This window comes from Athene cunicularia (genome assembly GCF_003259725.1).
Source record: "Athene cunicularia isolate RWA chromosome 20 unlocalized genomic scaffold, athCun1 chr20_part1, whole genome shotgun sequence".
Taxonomy (NCBI): domain Eukaryota; kingdom Metazoa; phylum Chordata; class Aves; order Strigiformes; family Strigidae; genus Athene; species Athene cunicularia.
The window spans coordinates 1,116,809-1,133,627 of NW_020799125.1; the positions used below are offsets into that span (position 1 = coordinate 1,116,809).

The following is a 16,819-nucleotide window of genomic DNA, read 5'->3' on the forward strand; positions in this document are numbered from 1 at the left end:
AGTTCCAGAGAGAGCTGTGCTGGCGCGGTGCGGGGAGGGAGGATGAGGGATCCCGAGCTGCTGTTCCCCTTTGCTTGCTTTCAGAATAAAGAGAGACTCAGTCTTCGGAGATGCTAATTTATCCCTTTTCACAGTCAGTGAATTTGCTTATGGCAATGAAAGGAAAACAAACAGTCGAACATCTTCAAGGTCTGGTGCGTAAACGTACCAGGGCAGCTGCACACAGAGGGGGATGGCAGCGGGGCTGGGCTGCGGTCTGTGCTGCAGGCAAGCTGCACTCACAGAGGCAGCCTGAACCCCCTCCAGAGACTTTTTTGCATTTTGAATGCACCAATAAAATAATCATGAATGTAGGAAGACTTCTGACCCTGGGCATTGCTGGGGCAGAATCGCAGCGATGCCCACGGTGGCTGCTCAGAGCTCTCACTGCAACCTCCTCCTCCTCCTCCCCAGCCCGCGAGCACTGACAGCGATGGAGCAGCTGCATGCACATTTTCAGCAATAAAACCACATGCACTTTTTAGTCTAGGCTGGAGAGTCAGCAGCAGCTTGGGTCTCTGCTCACACCTCCCAGTGAACACGGGCTTGGGCAGCAGCGGAGTGATGGCCAAAGCAGCCAGGGGTGGACACCCACAGGGTGAGGGTGTCTGTACAGCAAGAGCTGTGGTTGGGCTCCTGCCTAGAAGAAGGGAAGGATTTGGGGTTAACAGGAGAATTAATAAAGGTTTAAGGACAGATTTAAAAGCCAAAATTGGACTGGGAAATTCAGTAGGGGCAGGCATAGGCTGTACTTTCTTCACAGCAAAGGGCCCATGTCAAATCTTCACCTTTTCCGCAAAAAGTTATTGCCAGCGCACGCAGTGTGAACTGCAGAGGCTCAAGAGGAGTGTGGCACCGTGACAGCAACCGAGCAGGACCACCTGGAGAGGACGTGGAACCGCAGTGCAGCCCCTGGCAGAACGGCCCTGCCATGCAGGAGAAGGAAAGAACCACGAGCATCTGCCCCATTAGCACGTCAGAAATATCCAGTGTGGCTTAGGAGTGCCAAGGATGTGTCTGTGTCCCTGAGGGGTCAGTACCGCTGCAGATCACAGCGTCGGGCAGGACGAGATAAGAAGCAACAGCTGAAATGGGTTACAAAGGTGTTACTGACATTTGAGGACCATCACAGAATGGGTTTGGGTTGAAAGGGACCTTAAAAACCATCTAGTTCCAACCCCCCTGCCCCGGGCAGGGCCACCTTCCACCAGCCCAGCTTGCCCAAAGCCCCATCCAACCTGGCCTTGAACCCTTCCAGGGAGGGGGCAGCCACAGCTTCTCTGTCAGTGCACCACCACCACCCCCCCCATATTAAAGAAATTCTTCCTTACATCTGATCTAAACCTTCCCTATTTCAGTTTAAAACTGTTACCCCTTTTCTATCCCCCCTTTCAGCCCTGGGGGGCCGCTCTAAGGTGTCCCCGGAGCCTTCTCTTCTCCAGCTGAACCCCCCAACTCTCTCAGCCTGTCCTCACAGGGGGGCTCCAGCCCCCCGAGCATCTCCGTGGGCTCTTCTGGCCCCGCTCAAGCAGGTCCGTGTCCTTCTGTTGTTGGTGCCCCAGAGCTAGACCCAGCCCTGCAGGGGGGTCTCACAAGAGAAAAGTAGAGGGGGAGAATCCCCTCCCTCGACCTATGGAGTCCTCTACAGGATTCAATGATCAGAAACTGGAATAAAACTAGGACATGAACCAGACTATAACCATAGAACAATGAATAATTCTGCTACTCCAAACCCATGAAACACAAAGAAAGAGCTTTTTAGCATATGAAAGATTCCAGGAAAATGTATGCAGCCAGGCTGTTAACATTTGCAGTGTTCCCAGCTCAGAACTGATTCCCAGAACTTGACTGAACAAGCTGACATCAGAAGAGTGAGGACACAAGACTGGGATACAGCAGGAGCTCTAAAACTGCCTTGGAAGAGTCCCAGAGCAAAGTTAATGGTTTTCAGGATCTAGGGGTGCAAAACTAAGCTCAGAGACCCCAAAGGCATTGCAGAAAGCAGACATAGATGCGATTTTTTTCTGTTTTACCTGTGGAGGAGAGATCATATCCTCACCATGGCGTTTCATGCTTTCCCACCAGAGTAGCTCCATTGGCCATGAATGGAAGAAGACCAAAGGCATAGAAACCTGACTGGAATAACTTCAGTTACCACCATTTTTTCTGCTTTTCCATACATCCTCCCTTCTGGTTTCCGAATGCTCACTTTGTCTGGGTCCTTTTCCCAGCCACAGAGCACACGAAGTATTTTATCTGGAGCTGGTTGGTAGGATGATCTATGTGCTCCCTGTTTCCCCAGCTTTTTCAGGACGGTTTCCCCACCATAACATCTCATCATCACCTCCCTTTTGGATAAGTTTCTCTCTAGACATTTATCAGTGTCTTGAGGAATTCCACCTGCATAAAGACCGACGGGCAGAAAGACGCACGTGTGAGATGGAAGGTTCACATGAAGTATTAAGGAAAATCCCCCCCCAAACAGCCCCGTCTGCCTTGATAGCCCCAGCGGGCTCTCCCCCACTGCAGTGATGTCTATTTAAGAGACCTTCATCCCCTCCCAGGATGTTTTCTTTGTTTCTAAGCCTTTAAATTTGGTCAAGCCAAACTGTTGAGCCCTGGAGAAAGCGTTTTCAGAGCTCCTTGTTAGCAGTGTTGCTGGTTAGTCTTCTGTGCTTATTGTGTCTTACTCCTGAGACCAATTTAATACCTTAAAATGATAGTTGTAGCAAAAAAAAAATAATCTGTCTCTGAAAAGTCCTCAGTCTCTGCCAGAATCCAACTGCATCAGGTGGGTCAAACTCTGCAGCAGAGGTAAAAATCCAGTTTTATCACGATTTAAGGACTGGAGGATAGAAGGTTTAAAGAAACTGAAGATACGTTGTCACACTACATGCTGCGTGGAAAAGAAAGTCTCTGTGACACAGATTACTCAAGGGCAGTAAGAAAAAATGAGCAAAACAGGACAAAGGGTTTTGGTGAGGACTGAACAGAAGGGGAGGTAAACGGGCGTTAGTCTGCAAAGGTGAAGAAATGGTGGGAACACGTGGGATTTCACAAGGACATGTTGAATTTATGCACTGAGGTTAATTCAGATTTGTTCAGAAAACAGGTTTAGATCCAGAAAAAAAAAACAAAAAAAAAAAAACTAATAGTCAAACTTTTCTTTGTAGCAATTAAAGCTTTGAGAACAAAGTCCCTACTAAGAAAAGATCTGCAGGAAAATTATTTTTTTTTTTTTAAACCGCGTTGCTAATGAATGACACTGTTCGTAACTACAGTTTGCATTAAAAGTGATAAATTGGGCCAGAAAAGTACAAATTGTGCTGAAGAACAGCCCAGGAGGGAAAACAACAGGTTGTGTTAAGCAAAGAGCGTGGGATATTAATGTTCTCAAATTGCTGGTTTCTCTACTCACTGGCAGAGGAGGAAACTGGGCTGGGCAGGGTCTCCCGAGCCTCCCTGCACCTCCACAATTAGGGCTGCTTGTTTCTTCAACAGCTGAAATATTTTAATTTTTTTTTTTTTCTGTTTGATAGCATGCAGCGTTCATTGCTCTATCAGGGCACTAAAACCTCTCAGGAGAAAAGCTCCTTGGCTTCAAGGAACTGGATTACAAAGCACTTGCACGTGTGTTCAGTGATACTAGGGGGACTAAATACCCGTGGTTTCAAGTAAAAAAGCCAACCCGTGGGACAAAGTTTAAGAAAATAAATGGACAGGTTGTTTGTGCAGGTTGTCTTGTCTCCTAATGAATAACCCTTCTGGGACCCAGTTTTGTTCAAGTCTGACCCTTTGTGTTGTGCCTGAAATAATCAGACAAAAGCAAATGTCACTTGAAAGTCTCCCAAATATGTTAAATCCCAAGGCGGGCCGTGAGATGCTGTTAGAATCTCTCAAAAACAGGAGATGAAGAGAAATAAAGGAGCTCTGCCTCAAATCACCTGCAGTTCCCAGATTTGAAGAGCGAGTTCAAGAACTGGGAATTTGCCTGCGCTGATTTAAATCAGAAAGGGAGGAGAATTGCCTGGGAAAAGCAAAAAGCAGATGTTCCACACTGAACCGTTTGCCTTCCCCAGTTCGGGAGCGTTTTGTGGGACAGTTTTAGGCTCCGCCATGCAGGGTACCCCATTTACCTCCTTGCCCTTGCTGCCCACTGCTTCACATCTGCCAGTGATCACAGCTCTTGGCTTTCATACCCAGTGCTAAATGCAGAACCATTCTGAGCGCAGCTTTGGTGGGTTTATTTTCAGAGTGTCTTAATTTTTCAGAGAATAGGGAAAAAACACAGATCAAAAGCTCTTTGACCTGTATCAACGGAAACATCTACCACACGTACGCAGGGCGTCTGTCTCAGTGAATGCATCTCTTCCAAACGCCGTGTTCCCAACGTGCTGTATACTCCAGCTCCTCTGACCTTTTTTTTTTTTTTTTTTTTTTTTTTTTTTTTTTTTCTCCTGGCTGGAGCTTTGTCTGCAGCAACATTTTATCTAAGCTAGAAGGATTTCTCTTTCCTATGTCAGGGCAACTCTGGAAAGCTCCAAAGTGAATAGAAATGCTGCTTCTGTCAGAGCAGAATTTCTCTGCATTTTCTTACATTTTCCAAAGGGAATGTATGTCATGCTGAAAACATTAATTCTTGGGAGTTTCTAGAGAATGAACACACGTTAAGCTAAGGGCTAGTTTAAATACTTACAGGATGCGGTAATCATACTTCTATGTGACTTTTGTTGTAGGATAGGTCCCATACAAGTCTGATGTCAAACGTTCCTTGAGCAAAACTTCTTAATTCTATCGGATTTTTCCATAATGACAAGAAGAAATAATACTTGGATTCCTTGTCTAAACAACCTAATTTTCTCGAAGTCGACTCTTTGCTATTTATGTGACGATCTACTTTCTAGACGTGGAGGTATTTGCTGTTTAAGCTTTCAAAGGTTGGCTGTAGCCATATGAATACCCAACGACCAACCTGCATGTAGCTGCAGAAATTGCAGCAATCCGAACTAAGTGCCCAGGAATAATCATGATGCTCCATTTTTTGCCTCTTGACATCTTTGAAAAATCTGTACCGCTAAAAAAAAAAAAAAAAAAAAAAAAAAAAAGAAAGATTTGGTGGCTCCGGGTTTAAGTCAGGGCAGTTTCCAAGCAGTGTGAGCAAGCACAGCCAAAAGTAGTGATTGCAAAGGAGCTACGTTTTTATCAGTACCCGTATGGTTTGTTGTGGAGATATATTAGACTACGGCTCACGCAAGGGAAGGGGTGTAACATGACAATTACCTTCATGTCATACAGATTAAAGTCAGACTCGGAGCTATTCAATATTCTACCTGATAAAATGTAAAGTAGCTACTCAGACTGCAGGAGGGAGAGATGGAAAAGGCCATCAGGTTAATCCCCAGCTCTTCTCGGTACACGACCATGCTCTGTCTGATCTAAGGCTTTGCCTGACAGTTACCAAGCCCCGGAGAACAAGGCTAAACGGCGGGGTCAGTCACGTCACGGGAAGGTTGTCACGCTGTCTGCGGTGCTTGTGTACATAACGTCCCTGCAAGGAAGCCAAAATCAGCGTTTTGCCAAAAGCAGAAACAGCCAAAATGGTGCTAGGCTTTGTTACCTTGTCAACCAACAGAAAACACAGTTTTGCTCCAGTGGATTTGCATCTTTGGGCATGAGGTGCTGTTTTCCTCTGTGCTGGGGACCCAGAATAACAAGTGACAAAAATAAACCACAAGCAGACAAACGGGCAAAAAATGATCTGTTATTTCTGAGCATTTCAATACATTATTTCTTTTTTTTTTTTTTTTTTCCACAAGTCTGTCAGCCTGCACTTCTGACCGTGTCTTTGTCTTGCTGTGGGACATGCAATGGGAGTTTGAACACTGCAGATATCCAGGGCTGGAAAAAACAGAGGGATGACTCATCTGAACACAGGCTGGCTCGGTGGCTTTAGTGTTTGATTGACTTGCCCGTATAGGAATGATGGGACATAAAAAAAAAAAAACAAAACAAAACAAAAAACACCACAAACACCACATCTGGTGTTTAGGTTGCTGCTTCTCTTGGAGTGTGTGGAGCTTTCACCCAGAGATTTCCAGGGCGAGGGGAACGTCTTCAGCTGCCTCCACACCGGCCGTCAGGGGATGAAATCTGTGTGTGGAAAGGAGATGAGGCCACTGAGCCAACGAATAAATCAGTGTCAAGCACTGAGAAGGAATGACATAGTATTAATTCTTTTCCCTTGAAAATCTTTTGCTCGGTGCCAGTAATTTTCTTCATTGCCCAGGACTTTGTACAACTGAGCCGGTATGAAATGTGTGTGTAGGAACGGAGATATTGCTTCTCTCTATGCACACTGCTGGGGACATTAAGGACTGAAGATACCCCCACGATCACTCCACTCGACTACTGCTCCAGTTATGTGTTAATCTATGAAGAATGGCTGAGGAGCAGTCGGCTTTTATCCACAGGAATAGCACTTGGATCACCCCGATTGCTTTGCAAAGGAAGCTCTTGCAGGACTGATAGTGCCTGAAGGATGACCAAAAGTCTCTGCCTAGTTTAAGAGAAGCATCCAGCTCTAAACCCCGAACTTTTGTACTGAGATAGTCAGGACTTACCTCGTCTACCTGCTCCATAACATCCAGAGATATCACAACCCCCTGGATATCCAGACTGTCCAGGCTGCCCTCTGACACCGGGAAAACCTTGAGGACCAGCATTCCCAGGGTAGCCCTTCGGACCTGGTTTCCCCAGCACAACTTCTCCTGGTGGACCTGAAGAAGAACTGTAAGCTGTAGCGCATCTACTTCAGCTGCTTCGCTGTGATACCTCCTCTATGTTTTCCCCATCCTACATGGTGGTTAATTTTCCGAGTACTGTTTCCTCATTTTGATGTAAAAATAGAATGTTGGAAAACCTCTTCTGAATCCCACTAACCGGAGGGCTTATTCTTGACCTTAAAGGTGCCCAGCTTGGGCAAAAACGAAGCCTGGTTATGAGAATCCGAAGTCCACCTAAGTGTCAATGCAGAAAATCACCTTAACCCCAGGATCCATCCCAGAGTCATTGTTTTCTGTGTCTTTACAGCTCAACTACGAAAATTTAAATAATGTTTGACCACACTCTCTTGATGTTGTAACTCATTGTTATGTCGGTGGCAAACCTCCCACAGACCCCAGGTAACAGGGATCAGGATGAAGGAGTACACCAAATCCTAACAGATTATACAAACCCCCTTGTGTTTCATGAGCTGAATTTTCAGAGTTTCTGTCCTCTGAGCGTCTGATCTTGCATGCAAGAAGGCAGCAAAGCTAAAACTCCCTGGATGTGTCTCAGGTCCTTAAAATACATCATTAGCTGGGAATGGGTACCAGAGGGAAGAAGCTGCCTGGAGAAGTCTCTTACATCTTAGTGGAGAGGAACCATCCAAGATGCTGCCAACAGTGCTGCTGGGGGAAGGTCAGTCAGCACCACCGCAGTGGTCCTAAGGCTGAGTGACGCTTTCAATCTGGCAGCTGGTGAGCTCTGGATGGCCCCACTGGGTCAGTACAAAGAGGTTGTATTCACCGTACCTGTTCTGCCTCTGGGTCCTTGGATCCCTTCCTCAGTGGCTCCAGACATCCCTTTTTCTCCTTTGGGCCCTGGGGCACCTAATGACAGATAAAAGATAAGGGTCACTGCGTTTCACCCTGAATTGATGCTTCTACAGGCTCCCCACCAGGCTCTTAGATGTTGAAGTGGGGCCACAGCCCTTGGCCAACACAGAGGAATATCCTTTTCCTTTACTTCTGTCTGGGCACCTTCTCTCTTTTCCAGAGTAGCCATTTGCCCATGACCAACAGGGCACCAGCTAGCATCGTTTGGCAGCCCGATATGGGTGAAAATGGAGATCTTTCACAGAGAAATTCATAGTGCTGGTGTTAGCGCAGCGGCCCGAGTGTGAGGCGCACTCATGCTCTTCACGTGGATCAGACAAATCACAAAGCTGAGCTGCCTCTTTGGCCAGGTGGTGGTAAGCCAGTATTGTTGTTTTCGCACCAAACTGCTCACAAAACCAGGACATCTCAGAGAAACAGACGCCTTTTTTTTTTTTTTTTCATATTTTTGAGATGAAAATATTTTGATCAGTCTCGTCCTTAAGATTGTTTTTCAGTGAGAACTGTCTTCTCCCATCTCCTCACCCGACAGGCTGGAAACATCTGCAGGTTGTTACTTCCCTTTTCTCTCAAGTGACATTTTGATAAGCTCTGTAGGCACCAGCTAAGACTGAATAGTGCCAGAGTAAGGAGTTAAACAGAAGGTCTCTAGTTACTTAGAGGTGTTAAGACACTGCTGAAACCAACGTTTCTTCATTTTATTTTGACAGACAATTACATGAGGCACTGACAAACACTGCCTGCAAATCCAAGCAAAACATATTCCCAGCATTCGCTCATTCATGTGCAATAACTGATGCCACTTTCTGAGATTGCATTAATCTATTTCTTTAGTCATGTGTGATGCTTTTGTTGTTGGAAATACTGCTCCAGAAACCTACTTTCAATATTACTTCAGCTGCCTCATGCCTGCCTTCAGTGTTTCCCAAGGCTCGTCGTTTCTGCCCAGAGGGGATCTGTTCCACCACCACATGTTCATCCCAGTGGCTGTTTCTGTTGCCTTTCTGTAAGGAAAGCCTCCTGCCCTCTAAAATTAAACTCTCCATCCCCCATACACATGGTAATGAACTGGCCTTCCTCTCATAGCAAGGCTTGCAAAAATAATGGGCTGCATCTGTCTTCTCCCTATTCTTTGAGCTAACTTGGGTGACTCTTCCGAGAAGAGAGAAGTCCAAAAGGAAAACAGCAATGAGATGAGATAATATTATGGATTACCTTTATAGTACTGCTTTAGGCACTAAAATATTTAGTTAAAGTATCAAGAATATAGTAAAATATGCTTATGAATGCTTCTGTCCGTACCTCTTTCTCCAGGATACCCATCTTTGCCTGGCTGTCCAGGGATGCCGTTTTCTCCTCTTTCTCCATTGCTTCCAGGGGGACCTGGAGGCCCTGGTGGTCCCGGTTCTCCTGGTTTTAACTTTTCTTCCCAGACAGGAACTGGCTTTCTTGCATGTTGATGAATGAATGAGTCAAATTTCAACACATGAGCTGAGAAGACAAGGCAGAATATTAATGTTTCCTTGGCTGGGAGATTCAGAAAAGAGACAAAAATTAAGAGGATGTTGTCTAAAAAGGTACTTTAAATGATCAGCTAGTGCTAAAAGCTGTCAGTCCAAACTGACAAAAGCCAGAAGCTGAAGAGGAAAACTGGCAGCTGAATCATGACGTTGCTGCCTGACCTTGGGCAAACCGCTGCTTCTCTTCGTGCATCACCACACAGGACCTTTACCAAAACCACCTCGCCTCAAGAGGAATCAGCACAAACCACCAAAATAATAATTTCTCTCAAATTAGTTTCAGGCTTTTCCATTTAAGAAATAAAGGAGCTTTTTCAAAGTGCCAAAGGGATTTCGAAAGACACGTTTCACAGGTCTCCGTGCTAATGCCACCCAATAAAACCAGTGTGGCACTGAGAGCCTGCGATGGGACATTTGCTGCTCGTGGTGCTCAGCACGGCACGGGATGGAATGGAAGAGCTCCCTGGATCATTACAGCTTCGTGCTGTCTTCCGTCAGGTCTTGTCCATCACTGCTGGAGAGGCATGAGCACACCCGGGAGTTGGGCTGGTTATACTCACTTTGAATCATCCGCTCACAAGCCTGGCTAACGAGCTGGTAAATTGTGGCCAAGGACTGTGGTTCCCCCTGAATATGTTTTTTTAAATAAATTAAAAAAAAAAAAAAGTATCAATATCTTTTAAAAAGGATCGATATCATACTGCTTTCTGTCCATTCTTTTTGTCAGCTTGAGTTTCAGAGATATTAATTATTGTGACATGCAGCTTTATTTATTTATCACAAAGCTCTGGAGCCATAAAATTGAAATTGGGAAACATCGATAGTTGCTTTTCTCCTGCACATCAAAAAGCCCAAGGCAGAATCTCAATGATTACCAAAGCTACCAAAAAAGGGAGAGTAAATTTCACTCTCAAATTTTACCATAAAAGGTGCTAAGTCTATAACTCAATGTTCTGGGATATGTAAAATATTTAATATGATCAGATATGACACCATCATATCTTTGTCTAAATCTTTTATGAATATTGATTCTTACTGTTACTGTATTCTGAATAAATCATATATGAGGGGTCCTTTAGAAAGTTTTAATGAAGTAGGGAAAAGTGATAAAAATGCAAAAAAGGAGCTTAAAAATAAACACTGACTCCCTCTGTGAAAATTCATACCTAACACACTGCATACTTCCAAAACCATTTATAAAATATACATCTCTGGCTGGATCACTGGGTAGATTACCCAGACTTAAAAAAAAAAAAAAAAAAAAAGAAAAAAAAAAAGAAAGCTTAGCACAACCCTTAAGGGAGGAGAAAAAGGAAAGTTCCACTGGAAAAAAAAAAATATAGAAAAGGAAAAGCTGGTGGGAACAGAAGGGGAATATTGTTTAAAATTATAATACTGAGGTATTGACTTGAGACAAGAGCACCTCATCCCTTGTCTCAAGCCTAATTCACATAAGCCAATCTTGGCAACAAGGATCAGACTCCTAGAAAGACACGGGGTTTCTTTTTAACCAAAATTCAGGATGAGGAAAAAACTTCCTCTCACAATAAAATAACCTTCAAAGGCAGCATGGATCGCCTGACCTCAGAGGCTCTGCGCCAGGGCACGCCAGAGGATTGTGACAAACGTGCCCCCTCTTATGCAATACATTAAAAAAGAAGAGCAACTCAGTGAAGACAAGTGGTTTTGTTTTTTTTCCTTCGCAGCAAAGGACGGGTTTTCAGTTGGCGTTTCTTCTCCATTATTACTAAGGAGCTCCTGACTGCTGCAGGATTATTTATATCCCACCGGCATAGCCCGTGCAGGTGAATAGTAAGGCAACAAACTATAGGTACACAAAGTTACTCAAGGCTAGAAAGGTTTGGTTTATATTTGTAAGCACGGCTTGCAAACCAAGTTACCACATCCTCTTTTGAGTGTAGGATACAGTGACAGCGTTGCCTAGCACCAGAAAAACTCACTTTCTCTCCTCTTTCTCCTTTTGGACCCGGCAGCCCCTATGAGGAAAGAAAAAAATAAATAAATCTAGGGAAAGGAAGAGCAGAAGAAAACAAAAAAAAAACTCAATAGGGATGTAGATTACATTAGTGGGACACGGAGCACAATGTTTGCTTCCCACACACTTGTCATTTCCTTGACCTCATGACGGTGACTAGAAGAGCCTCAAGCTCATAGGAATATTTTGGTTACTTTTTTAAGAAAAAAATCAAAAAAAACCCCTAAAACAAAGCAGCAGTTGGAGCAGTGGCATAAAGCACCATCAACAGAGAAGCAGAAATTCCTCAGATATAATCTTTGAGCAGATTTCCCAACTTATCAGGTGGTTTTTAACATCCGAGAAGAAGAAATAACTGCAGCATCTAGACCAGCGGTTGCCCCTACAAGCCCAACGCTGGCTACTCCAGCTCAGGACTGACTCTCTTGCTTTATTCTAGAATCTTACACGGGAAATTTGTCTGGATGTTGGGTTTTGGGTGGCTTGTGAGTCTACAGCGAGCAAAGGGAGGTGGGATTTTTTTACATGCTTTGTAGACAGCTAAGTAGCCTGAGCTTTGCATACCCAGGCACCTCCTTAAGAAGGATGACTGTGAATTAAAACTGTCCTTTAAGCTCTGAGGAAGAGCTGCTGTGGGAAGAGCCTGTTTCCACTCGATTATTCCATGTCTTGGCCTTCTTTGAGACCTAGAAGTGGAAAAACTTACTGTTGGCCCAACGTCACCCGGAGGTCCCTTCTCCCCACTGCTGCCTCGGGAGCCTGTCGCTCCTTGGAAACCCTGCAGACATCAATTACAAGACACAGATAAAAGCCCAGTTATTTCCTAACTTTCTTCTTTTTCTGTTCAAAGCTGACATCTCCCTGCAGCTCGAGGGGCACCAGCAGTTTGGGTTTAGAGGACTCTAGCAAGGGCATTGTAGCCTTAAGGTTTGTGTCAGTACCTCGTCCGGCCACGAGGCCAATGTTAAGAGTCTATCGTGTGTGAGCCATGTTCGCATCACTTCCTATTACTGTCTCAATTATGGGCAAGCCAGCAAAGCTGAGTTTTGCCAACAAACTGCAGTGCGTATTTACCCTACAGGCTTTAGATCCTTCATTATATATTCAGATTATAGACATAGCCTAGCACAAAACCCTTTTCTTCAGCCTCCTAATACCATGCTGTTCTTTTCTTTTTCCTTTAAGACGACCTGTGTTTGCCTCTAATACTTTAAAACAGTAACAGAAGCTTAGAGAGTGTGAAGTGCCTTCTTCGGCCATCTCTCTCTGAAGTTAAAAGAAAAAAAAAAAAAAAAAAAAAAAAGCAAAAAACAGCCAGTAGAAATACTTTCTCTTATAATTTTCCAGCTATTACACTTAAAGTCAATAGAAGTTAGCAGCTCTTCTGATCAGTGGAAATGAAAGAAGTCTTCAAGGCAGCACCAGAACGGCTTCCAGAGCCTGTTCTGAAGGCTACAGTGCTTTCTTTGCATTTAGAAAGCTGAGGTTCAACCCTGCCAGCTCCGCATCTTCCCAGGATGAGCAAGTCAAAGTTATGAGCCGAATTCAACCTCAGGTCCCATAAGTACCGAACTTCAGCACTACTACTGTAGGGTCTAGTGCAAAACCAGCAGTGAGCAATCTCCGTCTTACGTGACTCAGGACTGCCAAAGTCCTTATAATTCAGGAGTGAGAATCAGTAACTATCAGGTCCACCACCCATCATCTGAAATCAAATTTGGTTCAGTTTCCCAAGTCAGGTGACGTGTACCTGTTTCACAGAACCTGGAAGGACTGTAGTGCCTTCGAATTAGCAGATGGATGTAAATCAACAGATCTTAAGGTTTTGTTCTCCTGGATACGACAGAGTGCAAATAGACCTATCTGCATAGAGCAGATATGGGAGATGGTGTGGGGGGAAACTTTCACACCTCTCTGCATCCTCCAGCCCCTGCTGATTTCAGTCTAACAAGCCCACATACCACAAACTCAACCAACAGTTGAAAAAGAGTACAACAGGAAAGCAAAAATAGCAAAACAAGCATCTCCTTGCTGGGTCAAAGCTTCCCCAGAACGTGCCAGAAAAAGTCAAGTTTTTACTTCTTACACTGAGTGGCAGGGAAAGCGGAGATCTGCACAATGTGCCAGGTATTGCCCATGATACTCCGAGAAGGGGCTTTGCCGTGACACCTCTGGGTGACAGCTGGTCGGCAGAAACCACAAAGCCCTGCTGAGGAAGAGATTTTGATACACGTCACTCGTAGTGAGTACTCACCCTCGGTCCAGGAGGTCCCGGAGGCCCAGCTGTGCCTTCAAGCCCCCTCACGCCCTGCAAAGCCAAACCCAGTCGTTTATCAACGGGAGGATTCAAAGAGACCTAGTAAGCAGCGAGGCGTTTTTTTTCCATGCGCTTCTTTTAACAGGGGGCTTGCTAGGAAGGAGTAAAAGAAATGCATCTTGCCAATAAGGCAAGAAGGGTGGCACCTGGCCAAATCTGAGATGATTTTTTTTTTTTTCCCCCCCAGTACCTCCAGCTTTGTGAGAAGACCATTCACTTATGCACTGAGTGCATTAGGAGAGCTGGATGGTTTTAGTCTCTGCTGGTATGCTCACAGCAGAATTTTAGGCATGAAAACTGAGCTAAAGGTGAGATATTTACCTTTGCACCTTGAAGGCCATCCCTGCCTGGAGCTCCCTGCACACCGGGAATGCCCTGTAAATCAGAATTGCTGGGTAAAGTTGGCATCTGATTATCATTGCCCTAATTCATCTTGTAATAGGGCGCATAAGAAAAAGATGGAGGAAGAAAGAGTCATTCATTAAAGAGAGCAATCACTGTTATCCCACCTTTAATTCCATTATCTCTAGCTTCAAGATAGGTTTATCTTTCTTGCACCAACTGACTTAGTTTCCCTCGGGAAAGTGATGACACTTCCAAAATGAAAGACAGCTTCCGAGCAGACAACAGTAACAACTCTATGGCTTTTCAATCTTGCCTCAAGTAATTACTGGGAAAAATGGGAAATATGTGATACGATTAAAAAGAACGGTGTCTACCATTACCTGCGCACCAGGACTTCCAGTGTCTCCTTTCTCTCCTTTAATACCTGGTGGTCCCTTGGATTAAAACAGAGACACACAGTTAGACATTCTGCAGCCTCCTTTAAGGCAAAGAGCATCCTGCTGCTCCACATCCATGTCCCGGGTGGCTCCTGCTCTCTGTTGGTGCTACAGCGTTAGAGGTTCAGCTGCAGCATGGGCATGGGGGTTCTGCCTGCAGCTTCCACCTCCGCTCCTTGCCAAACAGCAATGAGCATTGCAAAGAAAAATGCCTGAATACTCCTCTGGGATGTTTTCGCTAAAGGCACATTAGGGAGAGTCTGGACAAAAGCAGGTTTTGGCCAGAATAACTAAGTGCAGGGCCTCATCAGTATGAAATAAATTATCATCATCTCTCTCTCACGCAACTCTCCAGCTGTTAGTAAGGATGATGTCAATACACAGATCATATTTTGGGGGCTTTATGGAGACACCCATTTCTGAGACGCGTTCTAACTGCGAGTTAGCAAAGTGACCAAAAAAAAAAAAAAAAAAAAAAAAAAAAAAAAAAAAGGAAGAGATCACATACCACAGGGCCCTGAACCGTGATTCCTTGGGAACCTGGAGAGCCTTGTTGGCCACTAGGACCCTCTGGCCCTACTTGCCCAGGTGGGCCTGGTTCACCCTGAAGCCAAAGACATGAAATCAAACGTAAGGAAAGAAAGCAATTAGTGCCTGCTTGCCACACGGGCTGCACCGTACATCTACAGGATTCAAGATGAAGTCAGGACGGGGAGTAGTAACCTCAGCTGCCTTTGCCTTTTAGGTGCAAGGTTTTGGTGCATCTTTCATGGGAGAAGACAACAAAGCTGCAGGTGATGCTTTGCAAGGCACAATTCCCCTGACCATGAAGTGGGTCACTCCTGTTCCAAAAGGTGGCCGGAGAGCAAAGAGAAACGTTCTTTACCCTGTGGCTGAGATCTGCACCCATTCTCATCCCTTCCCCAAAATTTGTCCCCTGTAAGCTTGCTGCTCTCCTAGATGTTCTCCCAAAGAAGGGGACCAATAGGCTGGTCTGGCTTTGCCCTGTGTTGGTCAGTGGAGCGGTGAACACTCGCACCAGGGTTTGATCCAGTCCCCAGGGTTTGGGGACTCAGAGCCAGCCTTTCCTTATGTTCACCTCAGGGCTGCTCCTGAAGGCTTGGTGTGCTTCTTGCTCTGCTTCTCTCCTCACACTGCTCTGCCCCAGAGCAGCACCAGTCTCTCCGGTTTGGAGATTTGGCAGCCAGAGCAAACACAGCACAAAGACTGATCATTTTCCAGCAAGGCTGCTTTCAGAGAACATTGCTGACCACATACATTGCATTAATTCAGTGCAACCAGGCTCATCATCTCAATTTCCAAAGCCCAACTCCGCATTTAATTAAGAATAAGCGATCAGACCCTCCTCAGTGCATCCATCCTTAAGGTTCTCTTTGGGCTCTTGGTGCAGTGAGGCAGTCCCCAGGCTAAGGAGCCCAGGAATGAACCGGCTGCACTAAGAGGAGTCTGCACAGGACACAGCCTGAAGCGAACAAAGCCAGAGGTAATGCTGAGTATCAAGACTCACCTTGGGTCCTGGCTCGCCCTGCTCCCCTTGCGGTCCTCTCCTCCCAGGGCTGCCCTGCCAGCAGGACACAAAGCTGCTGTTAGGAATAGCAGAATCTTTACTGCAGTGTAACTAGGAGCCCAGGGGACAGAAGTTGGGGCACTTTGCTGTGCACAGTGAAAGATGTTTCCTGCCCCAGAGAGCTCACAGTGAGTGGAGACAAGGAGAAAATGAATCAGGTCATCCAGTGAACGTGGAAAAGGGGAGACGGAACAGCCCAGCCCGGCCACGACAGGCGTGGATACACTGGCACTCACCCCCAGCAGGGAGAGGTGAAGTTTGAACCTCTTCAACCTACTCCCTCCAACTCCCCCAGCAGATCCATGCCAAGACAATGTCACACAGGGACATGGGAACACACTTCAGAAGAGAAAGAAGAGGTGCTTGCATCTGCAACCCTTGGGGACTATATTGGTTTTTATAATATCATCCCAAGAGACGGGGCAATGTTGGGTTTTATAATATCATCCCAAGAGATTGGGTTATGTTGTTTTTTATAATATCCCGAGAGAACAGAGATTGGGGGCAGCAACCAGTTCTGGCTTAGCTCTGCATCTGTATAACTGGATGGAGGGACGAAACCAATCTTCTGGCATGAACCAATATCATGTGAACTTTTGACATTTTAATCTGAAAGTTTCTATTCTTGAATCTAAAAAAAAAATCACAATGGATTTGAATTAAGAAGCACAGGCAGGGAGCTTTGGGAAAGGCGCTTTCAGAAAGGCTCAGAAGCTCATTTCAGAAGTCAGCTGGAACTGGTTGAAAACACTCATTAAGGACGGTGATAAATACAAGGTGGGACACAGCCTTGCTAACTGGAGTTTTAAAAATAGCGACGAGTTCTCTTGTAACTACAGCAAATTACCAAGGGTTTAGTAGCGTGACGATGAGGTTATGTGTCAAAACCATATTGTCTCTATTGCTTAAGAGAGTCCTG

At 45.3% G+C, this 16,819-nt stretch overlaps 1 protein-coding gene across 1 annotated transcript in view; it reads right to left on the minus strand.

The window, feature by feature from the left end:
• Positions 1-5,794: 5,794 nt before the first annotated feature.
• The window catches only part of COL20A1 (collagen type XX alpha 1 chain), a 49,466-nt gene continuing 38,441 nt past the window's right edge, over positions 5,795-16,819 (minus strand). Inside the window, exons 28-39 of the mRNA XM_026862049.1 lie at positions 15,841-15,894; positions 14,821-14,916; positions 14,256-14,309; positions 13,852-13,905; positions 13,468-13,521; positions 11,920-11,991; positions 11,179-11,214; positions 9,778-9,844; positions 9,000-9,188; positions 7,614-7,691; positions 6,660-6,815; positions 5,795-6,189 (exon numbers count right to left, since the gene is read on the minus strand). Of these exons, the coding sequence (XP_026717850.1) occupies positions 6,176-6,189; positions 6,660-6,815; positions 7,614-7,691; positions 9,000-9,188; positions 9,778-9,844; positions 11,179-11,214; positions 11,920-11,991; positions 13,468-13,521; positions 13,852-13,905; positions 14,256-14,309; positions 14,821-14,916; positions 15,841-15,894 (924 nt within the window). The 3' untranslated portion in view covers positions 5,795-6,175. The remainder of the gene's footprint in view (positions 6,190-6,659; positions 6,816-7,613; positions 7,692-8,999; positions 9,189-9,777; positions 9,845-11,178; positions 11,215-11,919; positions 11,992-13,467; positions 13,522-13,851; positions 13,906-14,255; positions 14,310-14,820; positions 14,917-15,840; positions 15,895-16,819) is intronic.